General features: G+C 31.9%; 2 protein-coding genes across 2 annotated transcripts in view; both read right to left on the bottom strand.

Annotated features, from left to right (window-relative positions):
* LOC134723491 (ubiquitin carboxyl-terminal hydrolase 16-like) overlaps nucleotides 1-4,736 on the bottom strand; it is a 51,654-nt gene extending 46,918 nt beyond the window's left edge. Inside the window, exons 1-2 of the mRNA XM_063587089.1 lie at nucleotides 4,695-4,736; nucleotides 4,361-4,414 (exon numbers count right to left, since the gene is read on the bottom strand). Of these exons, the coding sequence (XP_063443159.1) occupies nucleotides 4,361-4,414; nucleotides 4,695-4,712 (72 nt within the window). The 5' untranslated portion in view covers nucleotides 4,713-4,736. The remainder of the gene's footprint in view (nucleotides 1-4,360; nucleotides 4,415-4,694) is intronic.
* A 5,866-nt stretch (nucleotides 4,737-10,602) lies between these two features.
* The window catches only part of LOC134722769 (uncharacterized), a 37,169-nt gene continuing 22,262 nt past the window's right edge, over nucleotides 10,603-25,509 (bottom strand). The window contains exons 5-10 of the mRNA XM_063586396.1: nucleotides 21,868-21,933; nucleotides 21,270-21,326; nucleotides 16,058-16,123; nucleotides 14,755-14,811; nucleotides 11,951-12,016; nucleotides 10,603-10,704 (exon numbers count right to left, since the gene is read on the bottom strand). Coding sequence (XP_063442466.1) covers nucleotides 10,603-10,704; nucleotides 11,951-12,016; nucleotides 14,755-14,811; nucleotides 16,058-16,123; nucleotides 21,270-21,326; nucleotides 21,868-21,933 — 414 coding nt within the window. The remainder of the gene's footprint in view (nucleotides 10,705-11,950; nucleotides 12,017-14,754; nucleotides 14,812-16,057; nucleotides 16,124-21,269; nucleotides 21,327-21,867; nucleotides 21,934-25,509) is intronic.

Raw genomic sequence — 25,509 nt, 5'->3', positions numbered from 1 at the left:
GTAATTAACGTATTAAGCATGCTCAGTTCAAGAACTGCGCGCAGCATTTAATGTTATATATGAATAATATGCGAATTAATGTACATTAAAAGATTCTACCATTCCACATGATTATTATTACCTATAATAAACAAGTAACTGGTCAAATCAAATACCGATTCAAACTGTCATGGTCATAACCAAACGATGTTTTAAGGTTCATCATAACCTTTTGGCTAAAATGGCCGTATTTACACCCCAAATTTTATTCTGAGTACAGACTAACCTATACACCTGCAACAGTTTTAAGGGATGGCAGGAACTAGATATATAAATTTTAAATACATTTTATGTTTCAGAAAATTATAAACTTTTCTAGATTTTGCTATCCATTTTTTTTCGTTCCTGCAGAAAGTGCAAAAATTAACTAAGTAGTGAAAACGATTGAGAAGCTCCCCTCATATAATCAATGTTGTGAGTAGTTTTGATTTAAATGGACAATAGATGGACAATATACACCTGTAAACAATGGGTGATTTAACAGGTTTAAACTGTGTAACTGCGTGGACCGTATCACATGAAACTCAGGTGTTTGTTTATTTTTCTATCTTCTGCAGACTGGAAAAAAATGCACATCGAAATGCAGGTAAGTTTTTAATTTTCTGAAACGTAGACTTCATATAACTTTTATATATCTAGTTCCTGCCATGCCTTAAAACTTTCCTGGATGTACCAGTTTGTCTGTACTCATAGTAATTTTTGAGGTGTAAACACGGCCATATTTTTCAATTCCTTATGATGAACCTTAATGAGTAAAAATGAACACGGATAATACATGTAATCACACGTTACTTTTATTCAGTTGGACTTCACCAAAATACAAAACCAATTATAAAATTCTAGGCGTAGACTTTTTAATTCGATAATGGATCCCCAATGTCTCGGATATCACTGTATATGGTCTAGTGTTAAATAGACTTAAGAACGTGTTGTAAATGTGCATCCATGTCAGAACTCATATAAAATATACCAGTACGGCTTTCAATACGGAGACTGGGATCACGGCTATTAGCAAGCTATAAAGGGCCTCACAAATGATTGGTGTAACACCATTTGTAAGTTGTAATGCATTATTGATACCAATTTTAAACTTTGAAGTTATAGATAATGCGCTATACATTACACCATGTCTCTTAAAAAGAACATGAACTTACCGATGAGAAGAATACGTTAAAGTATGTCATTATAAAATAAGTGAAATACGGATTAATAATTCGTATATTATTTGCATATCATGGAAACGTTAAGATGATTGGTCGAGAGGGCTTCCGAAAGATGTTCGTTTTATTTTTGGTAATGATGTTGTAAGTTGGTTTTTTTTCAATCTTTGAGTTGACTTTTCTTCTGGTATTTTTCGTTCCTCTTTTAAGGCAGAAAGACCACCCTTAATATAGCTTTGACGTCATAGCATGTTAAAATTAACATGTAATGACATTTAATAACTATACTGCAACGTTAATATTCAATAGACATGATCCAAGGTTTCACCAAAAAAAATATTTATTTACATTTGTATATTTGTAAAATAATGAAGCTTCTCTGGAATATAGATACGTGGCAGTAGACCATATTTCCTTCTTTTTTTGACTGTTCGTCGAGACCCGGTACTGTGAAATAAGTAACGAAACTGTCGCTGTTTTAAGTACGCCTCTGTTTTTGTACAATGTAGGAGAGGGAGCATTCTTTCGTAACAACTCGTTAACTCGTTGTCCACTTGACTTTACACCATCAATTAAACAATATGACATATCTTTATATCGACAAATTGTGAATCAATCAATAAATAAATTATGTCAACCCACCAAGGCATACCCCTTTAATTGTATGAATATCCCAGATATTAGGTAAATGTTGTATAATAAAGATCAGACTAATAACCATCCTAGTTAAAGATGGTAAAATTCTCACTAAGATAAGATTTTATATTTACCCCACCTCTTAAGAAATCAACCAATCCCTGTCCTTAATTAGCACCACGTGAATACCATGTATTACTTATACCCGGTTTATGTTTTAGCAATACCCTGACAAAGACCATGTATTTTGTATACCCGGTCACTGTTTTAGCAATACCCTGTCAACGATAGAGTTATCGTTCTTTGCTCTCAACAGAAAATTTCAAAATGGCGACGAAACGGTTTGCGTCCCTGACAGCAGACGACATTGAAAAAAAGAAAATGCTGATTAATTCTAAAGAAACAATCAAAAGTAACCAAAAAGCAGCAAGACTTCTTAAAGCATATTTAAAAGCAACAGGCGAGGACGAACAGTTTGAGGAATATAACTCAGGAAAACTAAAGTGTTGGGGCACTTTTACATGAACGCACGTAAACAAGACGGTGAACACTACAAAGCTACATCGTTCGAAAAAACCAGACATGCTCTAAACAGACATCTACACGGGGTTCCTTACAGCCGAAAGATTGATATAATAAAGGACCCTGAGTTTTGTGATGCTAACGAGTGTTTTAAGGCAGCGCTTGCAGAATTAAAAGGGTTAGGTAAAGGCAGTGTTGACCACCACCCAGTCATCAATGAAACAGACCGTATGAAATTATATGAATCTATTATAATGATCCCTGACGCACCAGGAGCTCTACTGAACAAAGTGCAATTTGATATCAGGCTATCTTTTTGTAGAAGATCACAGGAAAATATGCATGGAAAGACAAAATCTACATTTAAAGTTTCAAATGATCCAAAGACTGGACTTAAATATGTGGCAAAGTGTGAAGATGAACTCACAAAAAATCATAGAGGTAATGACAGAGAATCAACCTCGGGCGTTATGCCCGAGTTCCCTGGATCACCCTATTGTCCTGTCAAATCTTATGAAACATATATCAGCAAACTTCATCCTTTATGCACTAGTTTATGGCAGAGGCCGAAGGAATCACTCAATGATGACGATACAATTTGGTATTGTAACTCACGATTAGGAGAAAAAACATTGGCAATATTCATGACAAAGTTGAGTGAGGGGGCTAAACTTTCACAAATTTACACACATCATTTCATTCGTGCAACTGGAGCAACAATATTGACAAAAAGTATGTTTAATACATCTCAAATAATGGCAGTGACCGGACATAAATCAGTTCAGTCCCTCACTGTTTATCAGAGAACTGACACTGAAGAGAAAATTGCAATGGGCCATGCAATGGGAAAAAGTCTAGCCACCCAAAATTTCCTGTTCTAGCATTGCCAGCACCTGAAAATTCAACTTTACTTGCCTTGCCGCCACCTGAAACAGTGAATGAAAGTACAAGTATTGTGCCTAGGATTGAAGAATGTGGGGATGGACCTTCAGCTTGTCGTTCAGTCGCCATTTCAAAGTTGCAGGGTTTAAATATTTCTGATCTCTTTGCTGACTTTCAATCAAGTTCATTGCAAACTGAGACAATTGCAAATATCTCAAATGTTCAAAATAAACCAATCTTGCCCGCATTTTCAGGATGTACAATTCGAACAATTAACTTCTATTTTAATGTTTCAAAATGACATTGATGATCTTTTCTTAACATTCAATGACACAATTTGTCAAAATTTATTGAGACTGTGATATTAGTTGTTCATGCAATGGTGTTGTTATTGTTGAATTAAATTTTTGTTTACACTTATATTTGTAGTATTTAACAACGAAAAAGCCAGTCGATTCTTACATACGCAACATTTGGTGTTTGTCGTCTCAAACATATCCATCACTTGGCATTTGTTGTCAAAAACATGCGCATCATTTGTTGTTTGTCGTCTTAAACATGTCTATTTATATTCATGTATGATTTCTATCAGTATGCATTTGTCGTCTCATACGTACATCATACATGTACATCATTTAATGTCGTCTCAAACATGTCCATCGCTTGGCATTTGTTGTCACAAACATGTGCATCATTTGTTGTTTGTTGTCTAATTCTAGTTCTTTGTTGTCTCAAACATGTGCATTACTTGGCAAGTTGTCTCAAATTTGTGCACCATTTGGCATTTGATCTCATTAGGTTTTTGTCGTTTCAAACATGTGAATCGATGGGGTAAATTCGTTTCATAGTCATTTACTGACCGGGTACGGAATTTAACCTGGTCAGTAGGTTTAATACCTGACTCGGCTTCGCCTCACCAGGTATCAAACCTACTGACCAGGGTAAATTCCGTACCCGGTCAGTAAATGACTATGTAACTAATAATGTCCGTAGCAATGTATACAAAAATGTTCGTGTAGCAAGTAAATAAATAAAAGTATTCACCATGTTTGAAATGCCACCTTACCTAAACTGTCCATTCTTTCGTAAATAAATTGTATAGTTACATATTATGTACTTACTTTCAATTGTGCTTCTGCAAGTTCAATTTGTAGTTTAGGACACCAAGCTAGGTTCTACAAAAACGCCGTAATTATCAAACTTTATGTAAACAATTAAATATAAGATAATGTAAGATGATAGTGGAAACAGTTTTTTTTTCATTTTTATAAGAAAATTAAATAATTTTCCTACAAGACTGCATGTATCTATTATTCTTTTAGATTAGTTTAAAACAAATATGTATGTCAAATATAAGTTCCGAAAACTGCATCATGTGCATTCATAAGTCTGTTTTTACTTGATTATCTGATGACAAACAATTAATATGAACTGAAAACCAGTCACTGCATTTACCTGAAGCATGGCGTCCATGAAACATGTATTGCCAAGGTTTCGCAATCCCTACAATACAAAACACTGTTACTGGAAACAGAAAACAAAATCGATAAACAGCGCTTTGAAGAATTTTTTTATTTTTTATTTATTTCTTATCCAAATGTTGTGATAGATATTAACATGGTTAAGCATCTGATGGCTTTCATTCCACTGATTCATTCTTATTTAATGTGTAAATAGTTAATAGACCTTCCAAATCTTCCTGCATCTTGATAATTTTATGTAAGAGATTGTGATTATAATTGTACAGTGATATTTATATATTTAAAAAAGAACAATTCGGATTTTAAGGCTCATTACGATGGATTTAAATCTGAAAAAGTATTAACTGAACTCAATGAACCTTGCTTGTCTAAGTTAGAATCATCTGTCAAATTGCTAACAAGTTTCAACTAGAAATTCATTGATTGTTTTCGATATTCATAACGAAATCACAATCTAATCTCGAAAAAATAGAACCATGGTTTCAACTTACTTTAGGTTTAGTTACCGTTTCTTTGGATGCCTACAATATATCTTCTGTTTTAGTACGAAAAAAAAATGAATGTCAAAATTATCACAATCATATGCATATACAGTTTTCTGAATATAAATCAAGCGTCGTCACTAAAGCTTGGTACATGCATGGATATTATTTAGCGAAAACAAGAAGCTAACGTTTTGTTATTTATTTTTTATTATATTTCCGTGGGTTTTTAAACAATGATTTTTTTTTTATTTCAAACGGTGTATTGTTTAATGTTACATGAGAATTTATAAATACTATACTTCAGAGTCAAGCAAAAAATACACCGAAGAAGATATCACTGCCATTTTGGACATTTTGATTGGCAACATATTTGTTGAATTTTGGAGGTTTGGTCTTCCAACAGACTATTTGAATCAAAATGAGTGCCAATTGCACTCATCTACTCGCAGATTTGTTTTTGTAATCCATTGAAGCAGAATGTATCCAAGGGCTTGTATACAGAAAGGAGAAAAGAAATTAGCCCAGTCTTTTAATTTCACATTTATTTTGGTTTATTCATGATGTACTTTCTCTTAATAATACTAGATTAAGTGATCACTTATATTTATTATATTCAAGTTAACTTGAAATTAAAGATACAAACGACACAGATACATCTGCTTCATATTTAGACCTTTTTCGCGACGTATATGGTGCAGGAAATGCTTACTCTTCCGGAGAACCTGATTTCACTCTCGGTTTTTAGTGGAGTTAGTGTTGTTTTCTTTATTTATTACATGTATATATAACTGTTGATGTAAATGTCCTTTGGTTTTGTGAGTCTGTGTTTACTCCTTGGTTTTGATTGTTGTTGTCACCAAGCTCTACTAGTTACTGCAAATTTTAACAAACAAAAAGACGAAACTTCAACTGTTCATAAGCCAAGTTGCATGCTCACTCATTTACATTCTTCATATTCATTACGTTATCATAAGTAATAAAAGTGACACTAGAGAGAATAACATTTCGTCTTCGTATATTGGAGCAAAATGAAACTCGAATTATCCTATACAGTAAAAATAATGCATAATGTGTATTGTCAACATCCGGTTTTTTTTTAATTATTGATTAACTGTTAATCTATTTTATATGCACATGAGCAAATATACCACTTTTAAATATGTCAATAACAAAAACAGTTTCAAGGAGCTTAAAACATATGAAAATAGCATGGGATAAATTTCCTGATATAGGAAAAACATATTAATAATTTATATACTTTTTAAATGAATAAACGTATATGAATGTAAACTTATGTATTAACGCCTATAAGTCTGACAGTAAACCTTTATTTTAAAAGTTTTAAATGTGCATTTTGGCTCCAAGCTGTATGGAAATACTTGCTTGTGAAAACTGCAATTTTTGTCAATTATAAAGTTTAATTTAGGCTAAATGGAATATTTTCCGACATCGGAAGTACAGTTAATTGAATTTACAGTGTTCTAGTAAAATACTAAAATTAAGAATGAAAATTGGAAAATTGTCAAAAAAACAACAACACGACCAAAGAAACGTAGGCCATTAATTGGTCATCAAAACAGCGAGGCAATCCCACACCTACTAACATACATACGAAAGCCTATTAGGGTCACAGAAAATATCTCCTAACTATGAGAATCTATCGCGTTATTACGGGATAATTACCGCGTAATTACAAAAAATTATCGCGTGATAACGAGAAAATTATTGCGTAATTACGAGAAAAACTATCGCGTTATTATGAGAAGATTATCACGTAATTACGAGAAAAATTTCGCGTTATGACGAGAAAACTAATATCTCGTAATTACATATTTTTTTCACCTAATTTCGCGATAGTTTTCTCTTAATTACGAGATACATATTTTTTTCGGTGTGACCCTAATAGACTTTGGTAATTACAAGATGTTATTTTGAATAAAAATAGAATATTTTATATTCCAATATTATTTTGTAAAACAATATCAAAAAATAACTAGGGACCTTAAGGGCCATTTTTTACCCCAACCCCAAATTACATTTAACATGTCATGTTATAACTCTATACTAAAGACCTTCAGAAAATGGTGGCATGTTGAGTCGATCTCGTATATTCTGTTGCCTAACAACCAGTATAATGATGTAGATAAACTCATTTAAAAAATGCTTAATATACAGTTTAAGTCGATCTAAATTACAAGTCAAAACTGTTTTCATATGCAGCGACTTTTACACGTACATGTATATCCTTATAAAATATTACACAATGAAATCCAAATTTCTTGGCAAAATCATTGTATGTCTCCCTAGCAAAAAATATGTGTCCATGACAACATCATTTTGTTTTTTATGTGTCAAGATTTTCCATCGAATATTTTGCAACAAAAAAAAAGAATAAAGATGCACATTGTAAAAAGGAACAAACTCCAAAGAAAATGGATAAGAATCAATGTAAAAATATTAACAAACAAAACTGCATCATTCTTTAAGAGAACGTAGAAATGAAGTGCTCTTCTATTGTCCATCTGTAGTGTAAAATATTGAACCATTGATTGCCCTTATGGTGAAATGGCTGGTAATTCATTATTTTTATGAAACTATATGCATACGCCTCCGGGTGCGGGAATTTCTCGCTACATTGAAGACCTGCTGGTGACCTTCTGATGTTATTTTTTCTATGGTAGGGTTGTTGTCTTTTTGACACATTCCTCATTTCCATTCTCAATTTTAATTTTATACACCTTACATATTCCATATATCATATTATATCAACAAATTTTGTCTCCGTTGCGATGTGGAGTCCTTTTAAGTTTTTAATCCCTCCAAGGGATTATGATAATTAGTGACAAAAAGACAATTTTATTTTATTATCAATTATAATTATTTAAAATTAAGAAATATGGAAAAATGCATTAAAGGATGTTTTTCTTTATATAAGTGTATCTACATATACATTTAAGTACTTATGTAGATTCGTCAGGGTTGACATGTAAAAGCCATGAGGGTAAATGGAAGTGAACATGAATTTTGACGAATGGACCCGAATCGGTTACAATTCTGTAATTTTACTTTGCCACAAACAAATGTCCTGAAACTTATACACAATTTTTTTTTTTTTATCCCAAGCACAGATCAATTTTGAGTTAAGGTGCCGTTACTGTCACTGATTTGGAGTAGTGCCCCTTATAAGTCGAAAAGTCTGCAATTTTTCAGTTTCCGTTCACTTTCATGACTTACTTTACTTTCCCACAACTAAATGTCATAAAACTTGTACTCATTATACTTATTTAAAACACCAAAGGCCTATCTAATTCTACATGTTCTAATTAAGTTGGTATAAATTTTTTTTTTAAACGTATTTCACGAATTAGGTAAATTTAAGCATATTATTTATATATATACACCCAGCCAAACCCACCCAACTTCACCTCTCTTTCATAAATCATGGATCCAATCCTTATACAAAAGAAAATTGTGCCATTGCTTACACCAATTAATCAATTGAAATTAGAAGAAGCATAAGAAATTATCAGATTTAGTTACATTGAATGACTATCTAAAATTTCTTATTTAAAAAATATATTCTTAAAGTTATTATTGACTCCCTTATACTATGTTGTTCATTACTTTCAGGTTTTTCAAATGCTAAAACTAGGTATACTAGGGGAAAATTGAAATACGTGTTGCTGATTCATAAGGGAAAAGTGAAATTCATGTAAGCAGAATAAAGTATGAATTAAACTTTGTCAGACAAATATGTCTCATTTTTAAGGCAAATTTCAGCAATGTATTGCTCTGCTTGGCTATGAAAAAAATTAAGATAAACTATCGCATCAACCTTGCACCAACAAAATTTTTTATGAGATGTTTGATATGTTTTAACCTCACAAAATGCAATCACATCATTTGCACCTACCATTGTTACGTCATTAAGTTTTGTTTGTAAGTTAAAAAAACAGCCTTTTTTAATCAATGACTCTTATTTTGATTAATTCATGTTGAAAATTTATCTGGGTTTAAATTTTCATTATTTTGTAAATTCTGGCCCATTTTAAAATACTCTAATTGACGGTTTCATCGTTGATGATACATGCAAAATGTTATAGAGTATTTCCTATTATGGAGTTATTTCATTCCGAAACCTACCACTTTTTTTCAGTAACAATCCGAGCGTAATCTAGATTCAATAAACTGTGCTGAAGACCTAAACAATTTCTGCGTAGTGTTCTGATGTGTTCTAATCTTAAGTGCAAACTACTGTGCATTAAACAAATTCATTCATATAATGATAATTGTCTGAGGTTGCCAACAAGGGTTTAACTTGAGAAAAAAAAATGAAACTATGCATGGTACCTATATGATACAGAGGCATGATGATTATTTATTTTTTTTAAATGAAGAGAAACGACACGCAAAACGCGGTCTTCTTTTTTAAATAGTATAGAATAAATGTATAATTATATTGCAATCACACATTCAAAGGTGTATGTGACCTAGTGGAGTGGTCAAAAATAGACAAAGTTCCATTCTTACACTCTAGACCTATTATATTGCCTAACACACATTAACTTATATACAATTCAAAATATAACTTTAAAATTGTTTACTACAATTAGTTATAAAAGGACAATAGGTATAACAAATGGAAAGGAATCGGTGTTCTTACAAACATGTTTAACCCCGCCGCATTTTTGCGCCTGTCCCAAGTCAGGAGCCTCTGGCCTTTGTTAGTCTTGTATTATTTTAATTTTAGTTTCTTGTGTACAATTTGGAAATTAGTATGGCGTTCATTATCACTTAACTAGTATATATATGCTTAGGGGCCAGCTGAAGGACGCCTCCGGGTGCGGGAATTTCTCGCTTCATTGAAGACCTGTTGGTGACCTTCTGCTGTTGTTTTTTCATTTGGTCGGGTTGTTGTCTCTTTGACACATTCCCCATTTCCACTCTCAATTTTATTCTGTTTTTTGCACCGTTTTTGTTTTATACCATCGCATTATGGTATCATTCCGAAATCAAGCGCTTGTCATTTAGTGGCCATACGTTTAATCAGTTAATGATGTATGATATATTCAAGTTTGTTAAATGTCTAAACATAATTGATGCCCGCGTTTTTTTTTCAAATAATCATACAAGCCAAGCCAAGCCTAAAATTCAATTAAGTGAGTACATTTACTGTTACTTTTTTCATATACATTAACGACCATAATATTTACTACAACTGTTATATATTTATAACTTTTTTTAAACTAAAAATTATGACTCTACCATCTACAGTAAAGGTTTGATGTTTCTGAAAAAATACATTTAGTTCTTCGCATAATTAAACGTACTTTTTAATTATTTGATTCAAACACCCTTTACAAAGTTTCGCAAACAGAACAAATCTCGGACACAGCGTTAACACATACAAGTAGTGTTGTTATTAACCTTGACTAACCATACCTGTATATCATCTGAAAGGTTCGTAGATGACGTAGCCCGGTCTCTCATTCTCTGTTTCTGAAACATCAAAAATGAATAAATCTATAAAAAAAATAAAAAAGTGTCTAATCAAATTTAGCATTGTCTCCATCTATTAAAAAGAAAATATACGAAACTCAAATTCGAAGATATTTCATAATTAGTAATGTTCTACGCATCTGTCGGATTGTGCTATTAGCTAATTAACAATAAACATGTTGCAAGGAAAACGAAGAGCAAGAACCACAATACGCTGGTTATTCTAATTTTTGTCTTACTTATTCCTAAAATGAAATAATGAAATGATTGTAAAACTTTTCAAGAAGTGATTGACGTAAGTATTATCAACTATAGAAATAAAGTACATATCAATGATACTGTTTATAACAACTTAAACATGTTTAAATGAAGGTGACATCAATACAAAGAATACGAAAAAAAATCAGTAAAGACCAAGAGGAGTAAATTAAACTAAAATGTAGATAATCAGTAACATTTCGATTAACTTCACAAATTGACCGTCCACGAATTTAAATGTAAGATTTGACTTTAAGTTAGAATTTGTACTTTAAATTTAATGTATTGTTTCAGGTGTTTACATGGTCGAAAAAGAGTAATGTGAATTGATTCAAAAGTCCGAAGATATAATATCTTACCAGTAACTCAATTAAGAAGAAACAAATTTAGGTAGCATCCATGGTATGTTATTAACTAATTCAAGAGCTATCCTGGTGCGATGACTTGTTAAGCGTTCTTGGTCATACGACCATCACAAGCCATGTGAATCCCCAATCAGTAAAAGTGTCAATAAAGAGTATTGCCATAGAATTTACACAGTATTACCTTATGAATTATTTGAATTTGCAGAAAGCGGGGATATACCATGGGGAGTATAAATAAAGAAATATAAGACTTATAGTGCTTACAAAAATACATATCTGAATTTGGTAAAAGTTTTTAAATTTCTCTAATCTTTGTGACGATTAAAATATGCACAAAGCAAAGTGTGACGTAGTAGTTGCATTTCAATTTCTTATTTAAAAAAAACAAAAAAAAATGATTTTAAAAATAATAATATATATAAATGCACCTTGTCACAGCAAGCTTAAATAGTCTGCAGTTCTTAAAGTATGCACGAATCCTTACCATAAAAACTGAGCCTCAAGCAACTGGCCCGGATTGTATTGCATTGTTATTTTCAGGGAAAATTAGCCGCTCAGTAAAGCGTGAAAAACTTCAGCTTTAACAACATTTTTCGAAAATGTATTACATTACTGACACGTACCTTTAATTCTTCATTAAGCTTGTCAAGTGATGTCGATGATGTAGCCTGCTCAATCGTCCTTTTCTTCTGTAATATCAATATGAAAAAACCCTTGAACTAAAATATTCTATCAAGAAAAAATCAAAGTCAAATTAATTCACTTCACTAGCAGTAAAAACATATGCGAAAAAACCACACAGCAATGCTTACAGTCTTTGTGTAATATTGTTGCCTAACTATTTAAGTTCAATATGATATAACTTTGACAATTACATGTACTACAGACGTCAGAGCCAGACTCCTATTCAAAGCTTAGTGAAATAGATTTTCGAGTAAATAGCTACTTTATGGGGATATATTGTTTTAACCATTTAAACTTTTCTGTGCATCATATATCAGTGATGTCGATGATGTAGTCTGCTTCTTCATTTTATTTTTCTTAACGGGGGCTCCCGGGTCTAAATAAAAAAAGGAAATATTGGATTTTGCTATATTTTTCTATGAATAAACTTTATCTTATACTTAACAGAACAATAAAATAAAAATATAATAAACATTCACACCCACAATATGCCGACGAAAGAAGCTTACATTTTTTGTAAAAGTACTTTTTTGATTGAGCTAAAAGGAGAAGTAAAGATAATTTCAAAATAAAGAAAGAACTAAATTACAGAAATCGCTCAAATTTAAAATGTAAATGTAAAATTATAATAGAAAATTTAGGTCACCAATGAGTTTAAAAAGATGGTTCAATTTTAATGCCAACAAATGGCATTTTTGCACCAAAGGGAGACAATTTGGAGCTTTTTCAATAATATATACATTTAAATAGTTATCAAAGGTACCAGGATTATAATTTAGTACGCCAGACGCGCGTTTCGTCTACATAAGACTCATCAGTGACGCTCAAATCAAAAATATTTATAAACCCAAACACGTACAACAGTCATCTAGCGCCAAAACGAATTAGGTTTTTTAATGATTTTTGTATTATATGGTAACAACTAATAAAGTAATGAATAAAATTTGTAAAGAAAAAAAGAGGTTTAATTTTTTTCTGAAATTTTTATACCCTCGAGCATCTTTAATGTTGTCAATTACTTGTATTATTCTTCGTCGGTTTTTTTATTTTCATATTTTTAAAACCAATACAAGCAATAGCTCCTGAATCTCAGAAAGATTGTTTTGTTCCCGAAAATAGAGTAAAAGAAAATACGTTAGGTGAAAATTAATTAGATTAGTTGAATAATTAAATGTCTGTGGATAGATAGACAAAATGCAAGCTATCAAAAACAAAGACATTACTCGCCGTACATGAAATTAATAATTTAAATCAATTCAATCTTTACAAGAGAAATAGATATTGCAGGTTTTACAGTTTCTTCGGGTTTTTTTCCTTTCTTAAATGTTAAAATAGATTCAATTTATACATCATACAAACACTTAACGGCAGCACTATAATTTTTATTGCAATACCAGATATAATTTTTAATTTCATGAAAACGCTAACGTTTGCAGATTTAGATGAAATATTTGCCAGCTAGGAATGAAACATGTGAAAGGTAGTCATATGTAAAAACAAACAATAACACCTGCAGCTAGTCTTTTATTTTTATTTAAAACAAATACACGCCAAAATCGAAGGAATGATTATTGTTTCTTTTTTTAAACCTTCTGTATATATACTTTGCAACTAAACACATTCATTTAACAGGCAGTTGTTGGCATGCCACGGGTTATGTTCTTCTCGTATGCTGATTATTTATTTTTTTTAAATGAAGAGAAACGACACGCAAAACGCGGTCTTCTTTTTTAAATAGTATAGAATAAATGTATAATTATATTGCAATCACACATTCAAAGGTGTATGTGACCTAGTGGAGTGGTCAAAAATAGACAAAGTTCCATTCTTACACTCTAGACCTATTATATTGCCTAACACACATTAACTTATATACAATTCAAAATATAACTTTAAAATTGTTTACTACAATTAGTTATAAAAGGACAATAGGTATAACAAATGGAAAGGAATCGGTGTTCTTACAAACATGTTTAACCCCGCCGCATTTTTGCGCCTGTCCCAAGTCAGGAGCCTCTGGCCTTTGTTAGTCTTGTATTATTTTAATTTTAGTTTCTTGTGTACAATTTGGAAATTAGTATGGCGTTCATTATCACTTAACTAGTATATATATGCTTAGGGGCCAGCTGAAGGACGCCTCCGGGTGCGGGAATTTCTCGCTTCATTGAAGACCTGTTGGTGACCTTCTGCTGTTGTTTTTTCATTTGGTCGGGTTGTTGTCTCTTTGACACATTCCCCATTTCCACTCTCAATTTTATTCTGTTTTTTGCACCGTTTTTGTTTTATACCATCGCATTATGGTATCATTCCGAAATCAAGCGCTTGTCATTTAGTGGCCATACGTTTAATCAGTTAATGATGTATGATATATTCAAGTTTGTTAAATGTCTAAACATAATTGATGCCCGCGTTTTTTTTCAAATAATCATACAAGCCAAGCCAAGCCTAAAATTCAATTAAGTGAGTACATTTACTGTTACTTTTTTCATATACATTAACGACCATAATATTTACTACAACTGTTATATATTTATAACTTTTTTTAAACTAAAAATTATGACTCTACCATCTACAGTAAAGGTTTGATGTTTCTGAAAAAATACATTTAGTTCTTCGCATAATTAAACGTACTTTTTAATTATTTGATTCAAACACCCTTTACAAAGTTTCGCAAACAGAACAAATCTCGGACACAGCGTTAACACATACAAGTAGTGTTGTTATTAACCTTGACTAACCATACCTGTATATCATCTGAAAGGTTCGTAGATGACGTAGCCCGGTCTCTCATTCTCTGTTTCTGAAACATCAAAAATGAATAAATCTATAAAAAAAATAAAAAAGTGTCTAATCAAATTTAGCATTGTCTCCATCTATTAAAAAGAAAATATACGAAACTCAAATTCGAAGATATTTCATAATTAGTAATGTTCTACGCATCTGTCGGATTGTGCTATTAGCTAATTAACAATAAACATGTTGCAAGGAAAACGAAGAGCAAGAACCACAATACGCTGGTTATTCTAATTTTTGTCTTACTTATTCCTAAAATGAAATAATGAAATGATTGTAAAACTTTTCAAGAAGTGATTGACGTAAGTATTATCAACTATAGAAATAAAGTACATATCAATGATACTGTTTATAACAACTTAAACATGTTTAAATGAAGGTGACATCAATACAAAGAATACGAAAAAAAATCAGTAAAGACCAAGAGGAGTAAATTAAACTAAAATGTAGATAATCAGTAACATTTCGATTAACTTCACAAATTGACCGTCCACGAATTTAAATGTAAGATTTGACTTTAAGTTAGAATTTGTACTTTAAATTTAATGTATTGTTTCAGGTGTTTACATGGTCGAAAAAGAGTAATGTGAATTGATTCAAAAGTCCGAAGATATAATATCTTACCAGTAACTCAATTAAGAAGAAACAAATTTAGGTAGCATCCATGGTATGTTATTAACTAATTCAAGAGCTATCCTGGTGCGATGACTTGTTAAGCGTTCTTGGTCATACGACCATCACAAGCCATGGGAATCCCCAATCAGTAAAAGTGTCAATAAAGAGTATTGCCATAGAATTTACACAGTATTACCTTATGAATTATTTGAATTTGCAGAAAGCGGGGATATACCATGGGGAGTATAAATAAAGAAATATAAGACTTATAGTGCTTACAAAAATACATATCTGAATTTGGTAAAAGTTTTTAAATTTCTCTAATCTTTGTGACGATTAAAATATGCACAAAGCAAAGTGTGACGTAGTAGTTGCATTTCAATTTCTTATTTAAAAAAAACAAAAAAAAATGATTTTAAAAATAATAATATATATAAATGCACCTTGTCACAGCAAGCTTAAATAGTCTGCAGTTCTTAAAGTATGCACGAATCCTTACCATAAAAACTGAGCCTCAAGCAACTGGCCCGGATTGTATTGCATTGTTATTTTCAGGGAAAATTAGCCGCTCAGTAAAGCGTGAAAAACTTCAGCTTTAACAACATTTTTCGAAAATGTATTACATTACTGACACGTACCTTTAATTCTTCATTAAGCTTGTCAAGTGATGTCGATGATGTAGCCTGCTCAATCGTCCTTTTCTTCTGTAATATCAATATGAAAAAACCCTTGAACTAAAATATTCTATCAAGAAAAAATCAAAGTCAAATTAATTCACTTCACTAGCAGTAAAAACATATGCGAAAAAACCACACAGCAATGCTTACAGTCTTTGTGTAATATTGTTGCCTAACTATTTAAGTTCAATATGATATAACTTTGACAATTACATGTACTACAGACGTCAGAGCCAGACTCCTATTCAAAGCTTAGTGAAATAGATTTTCGAGTAAATAGCTACTTTATGGGGATATATTGTTTTAACCATTTAAACTTTTCTGTGCATCATATATCAGTGATGTCGATGATGTAGCCTGCTTCTTCATTTTATTTTTCTTAACGGGGGCTCCCGGGTCTAAATAAAAAAAGGAAATATTTGATTTTGCTATATTTTTCTATGAATAAACTTTATCTTATACTTAACAGAACAATAAAATAAAAATATAATAAACATTCACACCCACAATATGCCGACGAAAGAAGCTTACATTTTTTGTAAAAGTACTTTTTTGATTGAGCTAAAAGGAGAAGTAAAGATAATTTCAAAATAAAGAAAGAACTAAATTACAGAAATCGCTCAAATTTAAAATGTAAATGTAAAATTATAATAGAAAATTTAGGTCACCAATGAGTTTAAAAAGATGGTTCAATTTTAATGCCAACAAATGGCATTTTTGCACCAAAGGGAGACAATTTGGAGCTTTTTCAATAATATATACATTTAAATAGTTATCAAAGGTACCAGGATTATAATTTAGTACGCCAGACGCGCGTTTCGTCTACATAAGACTCATCAGTGACGCTCAAATCAAAAATATTTATAAACCCAAACACGTACAACAGTCATCTAGCGCCAAAACGAATTAGGTTTTTTAATGATTTTTGTATTATATGGTAACAACTAATAAAGTAATGAATAAAATTTGTAAAGAAAAAAAGAGGTTTAATTTTTTTCTGAAATTTTTATACCCTCGAGCATCTTTAATGTTGTCAATTACTTGTATTATTCTTCGTCGGTTTTTTTATTTTCATATTTTTAAAACCAATACAAGCAATAGCTCCTGAATCTCAGAAAGATTGTTTTGTTCCCGAAAATAGAGTAAAAGAAAATACGTTAGGTGAAAATTAATTAGATTAGTTGAATAATTAAATGTCTGTGGATAGATAGACAAAATGCAAGCTATCAAAAACAAAGACATTACTCGCCGTACATGAAATTAATAATTTAAATCAATTCAATCTTTACAAGAGAAATAGATATTGCAGGTTTTACAGTTTCTTCGGGTTTTTTTCCTTTCTTAAATGTTAAAATAGATTCAATTTATACATCATACAAACACTTAACGGCAGCACTATAATTTTTATTGCAATACCAGATATAATTTTTAATTTCATGAAAACGCTAACGTTTGCAGATTTAGATGAAATATTTGCCAGCTAGGAATGAAACATGTGAAAGGTAGTCATATGTAAAAACAAACAATAACACCTGCAGCTAGTCTTTTATTTTTATTTAAAACAAATACACGCCAAAATCGAAGGAATGATTATTGTTTCTTTTTTTAAACCTTCTGTATATATACTTTGCAACTAAACACATTTAACAGGCAGTTGTTGGCATGCCACGGGTTATGTTCTTCTCGTATATTTTATGATCGTATAATACTTTACATCTGACGAGAGGGATTGTGCCTGATATTCATATGATGAAGACATGATCTTCCAATCAATTTAATTAAGGTCTGATGCATGCTGGCATGTCAGTTAACTGTTAGTAGTCTGTTGTTATTTATGGATAGTTGTCATTTTGTTTATTTTCTTTTGTTACATCTTTTGACACAGGACTCGGACTTCTCTGGAAATGAATTTCATTGTGCGTATTGTTTTGCGTTTACTTTTCTACACCAGCTAGAGGTAAAGAGGGAGAGTTGAGATCTCATAAACATGTTTAACCCCGCCGCACTTTTGAGCTTGGCCCAAGTCAGGAGCCTCTGTCCTTTGTTAGTCTTGTATTATTTTCTATTTTAGTTTCTTGTGTATAATTTGGTGTGAAGTATGACGTATATTATCCCTGAACTAGTTTATTATATATTTGTTTAAGGGCCAGCTAAAGGACGCCTCTGGGTGCGTGAATTTCTCGCCGCATTGAAGACCTATTGGACACCTTCTGCTGTTGTTTGTTTTATGGTCTGGTTGTTGTCTCTTTAACACGTTCCCAATTTCCATTCTTAATTTTATATATAATTACAGCAAAAACAACAGTTTGCAAAAGACCCATAAAGTGAAAAAGTATATTTTAAGAAAAGGCATATGACTAATAAACTCATCATAGTTACCACGATTAAATTTACATGTCAAACAAGTGATGTTCTTAAACCAGGCTGTCTACCATTGACAATTGCCACAAAAAAATGATCACGATTTGTAATAAAATGGAACTCTTTCTTAATTTTATACTAAACACAAAACAATGAACTTGCTGGAAAGATGGTATATGACATACATGAGGTGCAAAAATATCAGTATTTCGACAATTAATGTCTCTTCGGTGATGTTAGGGATCGTCACGGTATTTAGAAGGTCATATAATTTGCCGCAAAATATGATAAACTCTTTCTTATAAAAAAAAAAGTCGAAATAGGATAAACGAATCATATTTACCAAAGGGAAAATATAACACAAGCACAACCGAAAAAATATAAATAAGTATAAATTGAAAACAACGTTTAAACCTATGATTGCGTTTGGATACACACCGCAATTTGTAGACGTGTACTGTACATGTTTAACAAATTCCGTGGTAGAAGGGTCTAAATACAGCACAAACAACATTTAAAAAAAAAAAAAAAATGAAAAAAGTATATTTTAACAAAACGCATTTGACTAACAGGTCGAACATATGATGTCCTTAAAACCTGCTGACTGCCCTTGACGATTGTCTCATAAATTCATCTCAAAATGAACCAAATGGATGTTTATACTAATTAAATACAATCAGAAAACAATAAACTTGCAGGAAAGATGATATTCCACAAAGTGAAAGCGAGAAAAAAAATGCAATTATACATGGCACCTTTAGGAAACAGAGGCATGTTGATTGTTTTTTTCATAAAATAAAGAGAAGCGACAAACAAAATGAGGTCTTTGCCTTTAATATACAGTCCGGCAAAAGTTAAACACCACCTTTTTTATTGCATCGATTTTTGTCAAATTAAAAAAATTCAATTATTCCTCGAAAAAGAAAAAACAAAATTATAGCAATTTTGCTAGTGTATACCATAAACAAACCACAAACATAATTTTGGTCACTAATGAAGGTTCTATGCATGTAGGTTTTTTTGTTCATAGAAATAGTGTAAATTACACAATTCAGAAACAAAATTAAGTTTCACTGTGATTTTATTTTATATCTTAAACAATTGATCACCCAATATCATTAAAAAAATTTACACTTAATCTTTGGTATGTTCGGCAAATTTAATGTCAATATTTGAGTCACTAGCATGTGTAACAGCTTCTCTTCCGGTACAGTTTCATAACTCGACGTATTATTCTCGGTACAAGCATTCAAAACCTTAATTGAGGAAATATGTTGCATTAAACAACAAATGACTCTATTGAAGCGACAAAATATTGTGAAGGTTTCCGCCAATGGCATTTCCGACATGTTTCATAGGGTTTCTGTATGGAGACATGGAAGGCCAAAAAATGGTGTAAATGGCTTATGCTCTTTGAAATCGGTTAAAAACCTTGCCCCGTGTGGTCTAACGTTGTCGTCCACGTACAAGGGTATTGACAATGTTAAAAGCAAGTGGGGGATTATTAAAATGAGGGACTACAATGTTTAAATGCACAAAATTCTGTATGTCTGTCCGTTTATGTTACCATGCAGAATATGCATACCCAGCTTATACTGGTATAATAAGCAACCCCGTACTGGAACACCACCAGCACTGAATGCAGTCCTTGCACAAACATTGTTTTGGTCATAGACCGTTTTATTTTCCCGCGAAATTCGTATTATGGCGTCTACTGGTAGTAAAAGAAACCGACTCCCATCTGACCAATGAGTGTTTTGTCATCTTTTCAAGTTTTTTAAGTTTAAGCATTGATAGTTATTCCCCAACTGAAACCTGACGGTAGAGTGTCTGCCTGTAATTAAGTACAAGTCTTTATACACCATGACTTGCTCTTCGGTCGCCTCTATGAAGTCCACGGGCCAATGTACGGACACTAACACGACCAAATGGAGAAACAGTGTATGTGTAAACGCGCAGATGACCTTTGATAAAAGGTTGTTAGACTGCTTAATATGAGTTCAATCTTTTTGGTCGTATTGAATTTTCTTAGTATATGTTAACGGTTACACCAAACATTAATATTTTTTTCGCAAAAGTTGAAAAAATATTGCCAGTTATATTTCGGTGGTGCTTAACTTTTGACGGACTGTATAGTATAGAATACATGGAAAATTATATTGTAACCACACTTTCAAAGGTGTATATGACCTATTAGAGTTGTTATAGAAAGACATGATTAAATTCTAACAGCGTATGCCTATTATATTATATAACACATATTAATAGATGTATAATTCAAAATTGAACTTGAAAATCGTTTACTACAAATAGTTTTAAAAGGACAATACATACAATAAATGGAAAGGAATCGATGTTATGTTTGCATCGGTTTTTATTACACCATTGTATCATCTTATTATTCCGAAATCAGGTGCCTGTCATTTAGAGCTAGATGTTTTATGATGTATAATATATTCAATTTTGTTAAATGATTTTAACATCAATGAAGTCCGATTTAAAAAAATAAATAATAACCATACAAGCCAAGCCTACAATTCAAATAAGTGAGTACATTTACGGTTAGTTTTATCACAAACGATATTAACGACCATAATATTTTTATATTTTCATAATGTTTAAGCAAAAAAGATTATGACTCTACCATCTACAGCAAAGATTTGATACAAATGTTCCTGAAAAAATACATTAAGTTCTTCACATAATCAAACGTACTTTTTATTATTTGATTCAAACTCCCTTTACAAAGTTAATCATGGACACATCGTTAACAAATACAAGTAGTGTTGTTATTAACCTTGACTAACCATACCTGTATATCATCTGAAAGGTTCGTAGATGACGTAGCCCTGTCTCTCATTCTCTGTCTCTAAAATATCAAAATGAATGTGAACTTCAAATTCGAAGAAATTTCACTAATAATTATGTCCTATTATTGACATAGTATGTACACATTATAACCTCATGAATCATTTGAATTTGTAGAATGCGGGAATATACCATTGGGAATAAAAAAAAGAAATATAAGACTTATAGTGGTTACAGAAATACATATCTGAATTTTATAAAGGTTTTCAAATTTCTCTAATCTTTGTGACGATTAAAATATGCACAAAGCAAAGTGTGACGGAGTAGCTGCATTTTAATTTCTTTAAAAAAACAAAGACGGGTTGATTTTTAATATAAAATATTTAGTATTGTATATGCAAATGCACCTTGTCACGACAGGCATACACAGTCTGCAGTTTTTAAAGTATGCAACAATCCTTTCCATAAAAACTGAGTATCAAAAAAATGGCCCGGATTCTGTTACATTGTTATTTTTAGGGAAAATAAGCCGCACATATCCGTGAAAAACTTTTCAGCTTTAACAATAATTGTAGAAAATATATCAAATTACTAAAACGTACCTTTGATTCGTCATTAAGCTTGTCCAGTGATGTCGATGATGTAGCCTGATCAATCTTTCTCTTTTTCTGTGATATCAATATGAAAAAAAAATCATTTAAAATATCCTATCAAGAAAAAATAAAAGTGAGAGTAGTTCACTTTACTAGCACAAAAACATATATATATATTATATATATATATAAACAAGTCTAAATTAAAAACTACGTTCAAACCTATGATTGCGTTGGATAAAAAACGCAATTTTAATACGTGTGCATGTAAAACAAATTTCGTTGTAGAAGGGTCTAAATACTGCACAAACAACATTTTCAAAAACACCAAAAAAGTGAAAAAGTATATTTTAACAAAACGCATTTGACTAACAGGTCGAACAACTAATGTTCTTTAACCCTGCTGACTGCCATTGGCGATTGCCAAATTAAATTGAACACAAGATGTAACAAAATGGATCTTAATATATTAACTTTAATACTAAACAGAAAACAATTAACCAGTGGCCAAGATGTAATGCCACAAACATAAGGTGTCAATAATTTTTGTACACCAGATCCGGATTTCGACAATAAATGTCTCTTCAGTGATTTTAGGGATCGAAACGGTATTTGGAAGGCCACATATCATGTACATAATTAATTCATTTTTAGATAGACTCTTGAATTTTAAGAGTCTTAGGATGAACGGATCAATAAACCGGAGGGAAAATATGATACAAGCCCAAACGAAAAAATATAAACAAGTCTAAATTGAAAACTACGTTCAAACCTTTCTTACGTTGGATAAAAACCGCAATTTTTAATTTGTTATCAAAAGTACCAGGATTATAATTTCATACGCCAGACGCGCGTTTCCTCTACATAAGACTCATCAGTGACGCTCAGATCAAAATAGTGAAAAAGCCAAAACGTATACAAAGTTGAAGAGCATTGAGGACCAAAAATTCCAAAAAGTTGTGCCAAATACGGCTTATGTAATCTACTCCTGGGGTAAGAAAATCCTTAGTTTTTCGAAAATTTCAAAGTTTTGTAAACAGAAAATTTATAAAAATGACCATATAATTGATATTCATGTCAACACCGAAGTGCTGACTACTGGGCTGGTGATACCCTCGGGGACGAAACGTCCACCAGCAGTGGCATCGACCCAGTGGTGTAAATAGTTATCAAAAGTACCAGGATTATAATTTCATACGAAAGACGCGCGTTTCGTCTACATAAGAATCATCAGTGACGCTCAGATCAAAATAGTGAAAAAGCCAAAACATATACAAAGTTGAAGAGCATTGAGGACCAAAAATTCCAAAAAGTTGTGCCAAATACGGCTAAGGTAATCTACTCCTGGGGTAAGAAAATCCTTAGTTTTTCGAAAAGTTCAAAGTTTTGTACACAGAAAATTTATAAAAATGACCATATAATTGATATTCATGTCAACACCGAAGTGCTGACTACTGGGCTGGTGATACCCTCGGGGACGAAACGTCCACCAGCAGTGGCATCGACCCAGTGGTGTAAATAGTTATCAAAAGTACCAGGATTATATTTTCATACGCCGGACGCGCGTTTCGTCTACATAAGACTCATCAGTGACGCTCAGATCAAAATAGTGAAAAAGCCAAAACATATACAAAGTTGAAGAGCATTGAGGACCAAAAATTCCAAAAAGTTGTGCCAAATAAGGCTAAGGTAATCTACTCCTGGGGTAAGAAAATCCTTAGTTTTTCGAAAAGTTCAAAGTTTTGTAAACAGAAAATTTATAAAAATGACCATATAATTGATATTCATGTCAACACCGAAGTGCTGACTACTGGGCTGGTGATACCCTCGGGGACGAAACGTCCACCAGCAGTGGCATCGACCCAGTAGTGTAAATAGTTATCAAAAGTACCAGGATTATAATTTCATACGCCAGACGCGCGTTTCGTCTACATAAGACTCACCAGTGACGCTCAGATCAAAATAGTGAAAAAGCCAAAACATATACAAAGTTGAAGAGCATTGAGGACCAAAAATTCCAAAAAGTTGTGCCAAATACGGCTAAGGTGATCTACTCCTGGGGTAAGAAAATCCTTAGTTTTTCGAAAAGTTCAAAGTTTTGTAAACAGAAAATTTATAAAAATGACCATATAATTGATATTCATGTCAACCCCGAAGTGCTGACTCCTGGGCTGGTGATACACTCGGGGACGAAACGTCCACCAGCAGTGGCATCGACCCAGTGGTGTAATGCCACAGACATAGGTGTCAATAATTTTTGTACACCAGATCCGGATTTCGACAAGAAATGTCTCTTCAGTGATGTTAGTGATTGAAACGGTATTTGGAAGGCCCTATATGATTAACTATATATGCGAAAAATACTGTCGCAAGGTATTATTGTTGCCTATTAATTTAAGTTCAATGTGACCCCTTTCAAGGTTTGACAACAGTGATGTTTTAAACTACCATATATCTTTCTTTTATTGTTATCCCTTTAACATCACTATGTAAAAAAAAAATCATTGTCAATAAAACCCTCTTTGAGGAAACAATAAACGTCAAAATAATACTTGTTTTTCATTAGAAGTATAAAAGTTTACGAAATTGCTGATTCTTAAATGTCAAAATAAATCAATAAGATATAAAATTTTGATCCTGGGATCTAAGATGAGTTTATTTGCAACCACTTGGTCGATGCAACTGCTGGTGGAGTTTTATTTCCCTGAGGGTATCATCACTTCTGTGTGACTTGATTTATCATTGATATGTTCATAATTATAAATCAACTGTTAACCAAACTTTGAATTTTGAAAAACTAAGGCTTTTCTACCTCAGGAATAGATTACCTTAGCTGTATTTGGCAAACCATTTAGGAATTTAAGGTCCTCAATGCTCATCAACTTTGTACTCTATTTGGCCTTTTAAACAATTTGTTATTGAGAGTCACTGATGAGTCTTTTTTAGACGAAACGCGCGTCTTGCGTAAATATAAAATTTTGATCCTGGGATCTATGATGAGTTTTTTTACATAAATATTTTAGCACCCTTTATTTGTTTTATATCGAATAGCAATACGATTGGAAAAGAAATATACTTAACAAGTTTGAATGAAATGAAACTTTAGTAGGTCACTTAAATGTAATGATATAAACTCTAACAAAGACAACATTTGTATAAAATAAATAAAATAATAAGTTTACATTACGATGCCCTCAACTAAAAAAAAATCGATGATATCTAACCAGAATCTGGTGGAAGGTTCAAAGTCACGTTTAGTTACTTATTGTATCTAGAATGACGTCACTGAGATTAAAGGGATATATCGTTGTTCAAATGCATGCAGATAATCGTGGCATATGTTGTCAATTATTGTAGTATTTTTTATAGGTTTTCTTATTCTCATATCATTCAAACCAATACAGGTAATATGATAATGATAATACGTTTGGTAAACAATTCTTGAATTGTTTGTATTATTAACTGTCTGGGGATATATAAAAAAGATAAAATGTAAGCTATCAAAAACAAAAATAAAAACAGTATTCGCCGTAAATTAGTAATGTAAATCAGTTCAATCTTTACAAGAGAAATAAAAAAATGCAGGTTGTATAGTATGTCAAATTGACAATTATTAAACACGTCAGAGACAGACTCCTACTCAAAGTTTCG

Source organism: Mytilus trossulus, chromosome 6 (assembly GCF_036588685.1).
Source record: "Mytilus trossulus isolate FHL-02 chromosome 6, PNRI_Mtr1.1.1.hap1, whole genome shotgun sequence".
NCBI classification, from domain to species: Eukaryota; Metazoa; Mollusca; class Bivalvia; order Mytilida; family Mytilidae; genus Mytilus; species Mytilus trossulus.
Note: the sequence above shows the minus strand (reverse complement) of the source record. Positions and strands in the feature narration are given on the sequence as shown.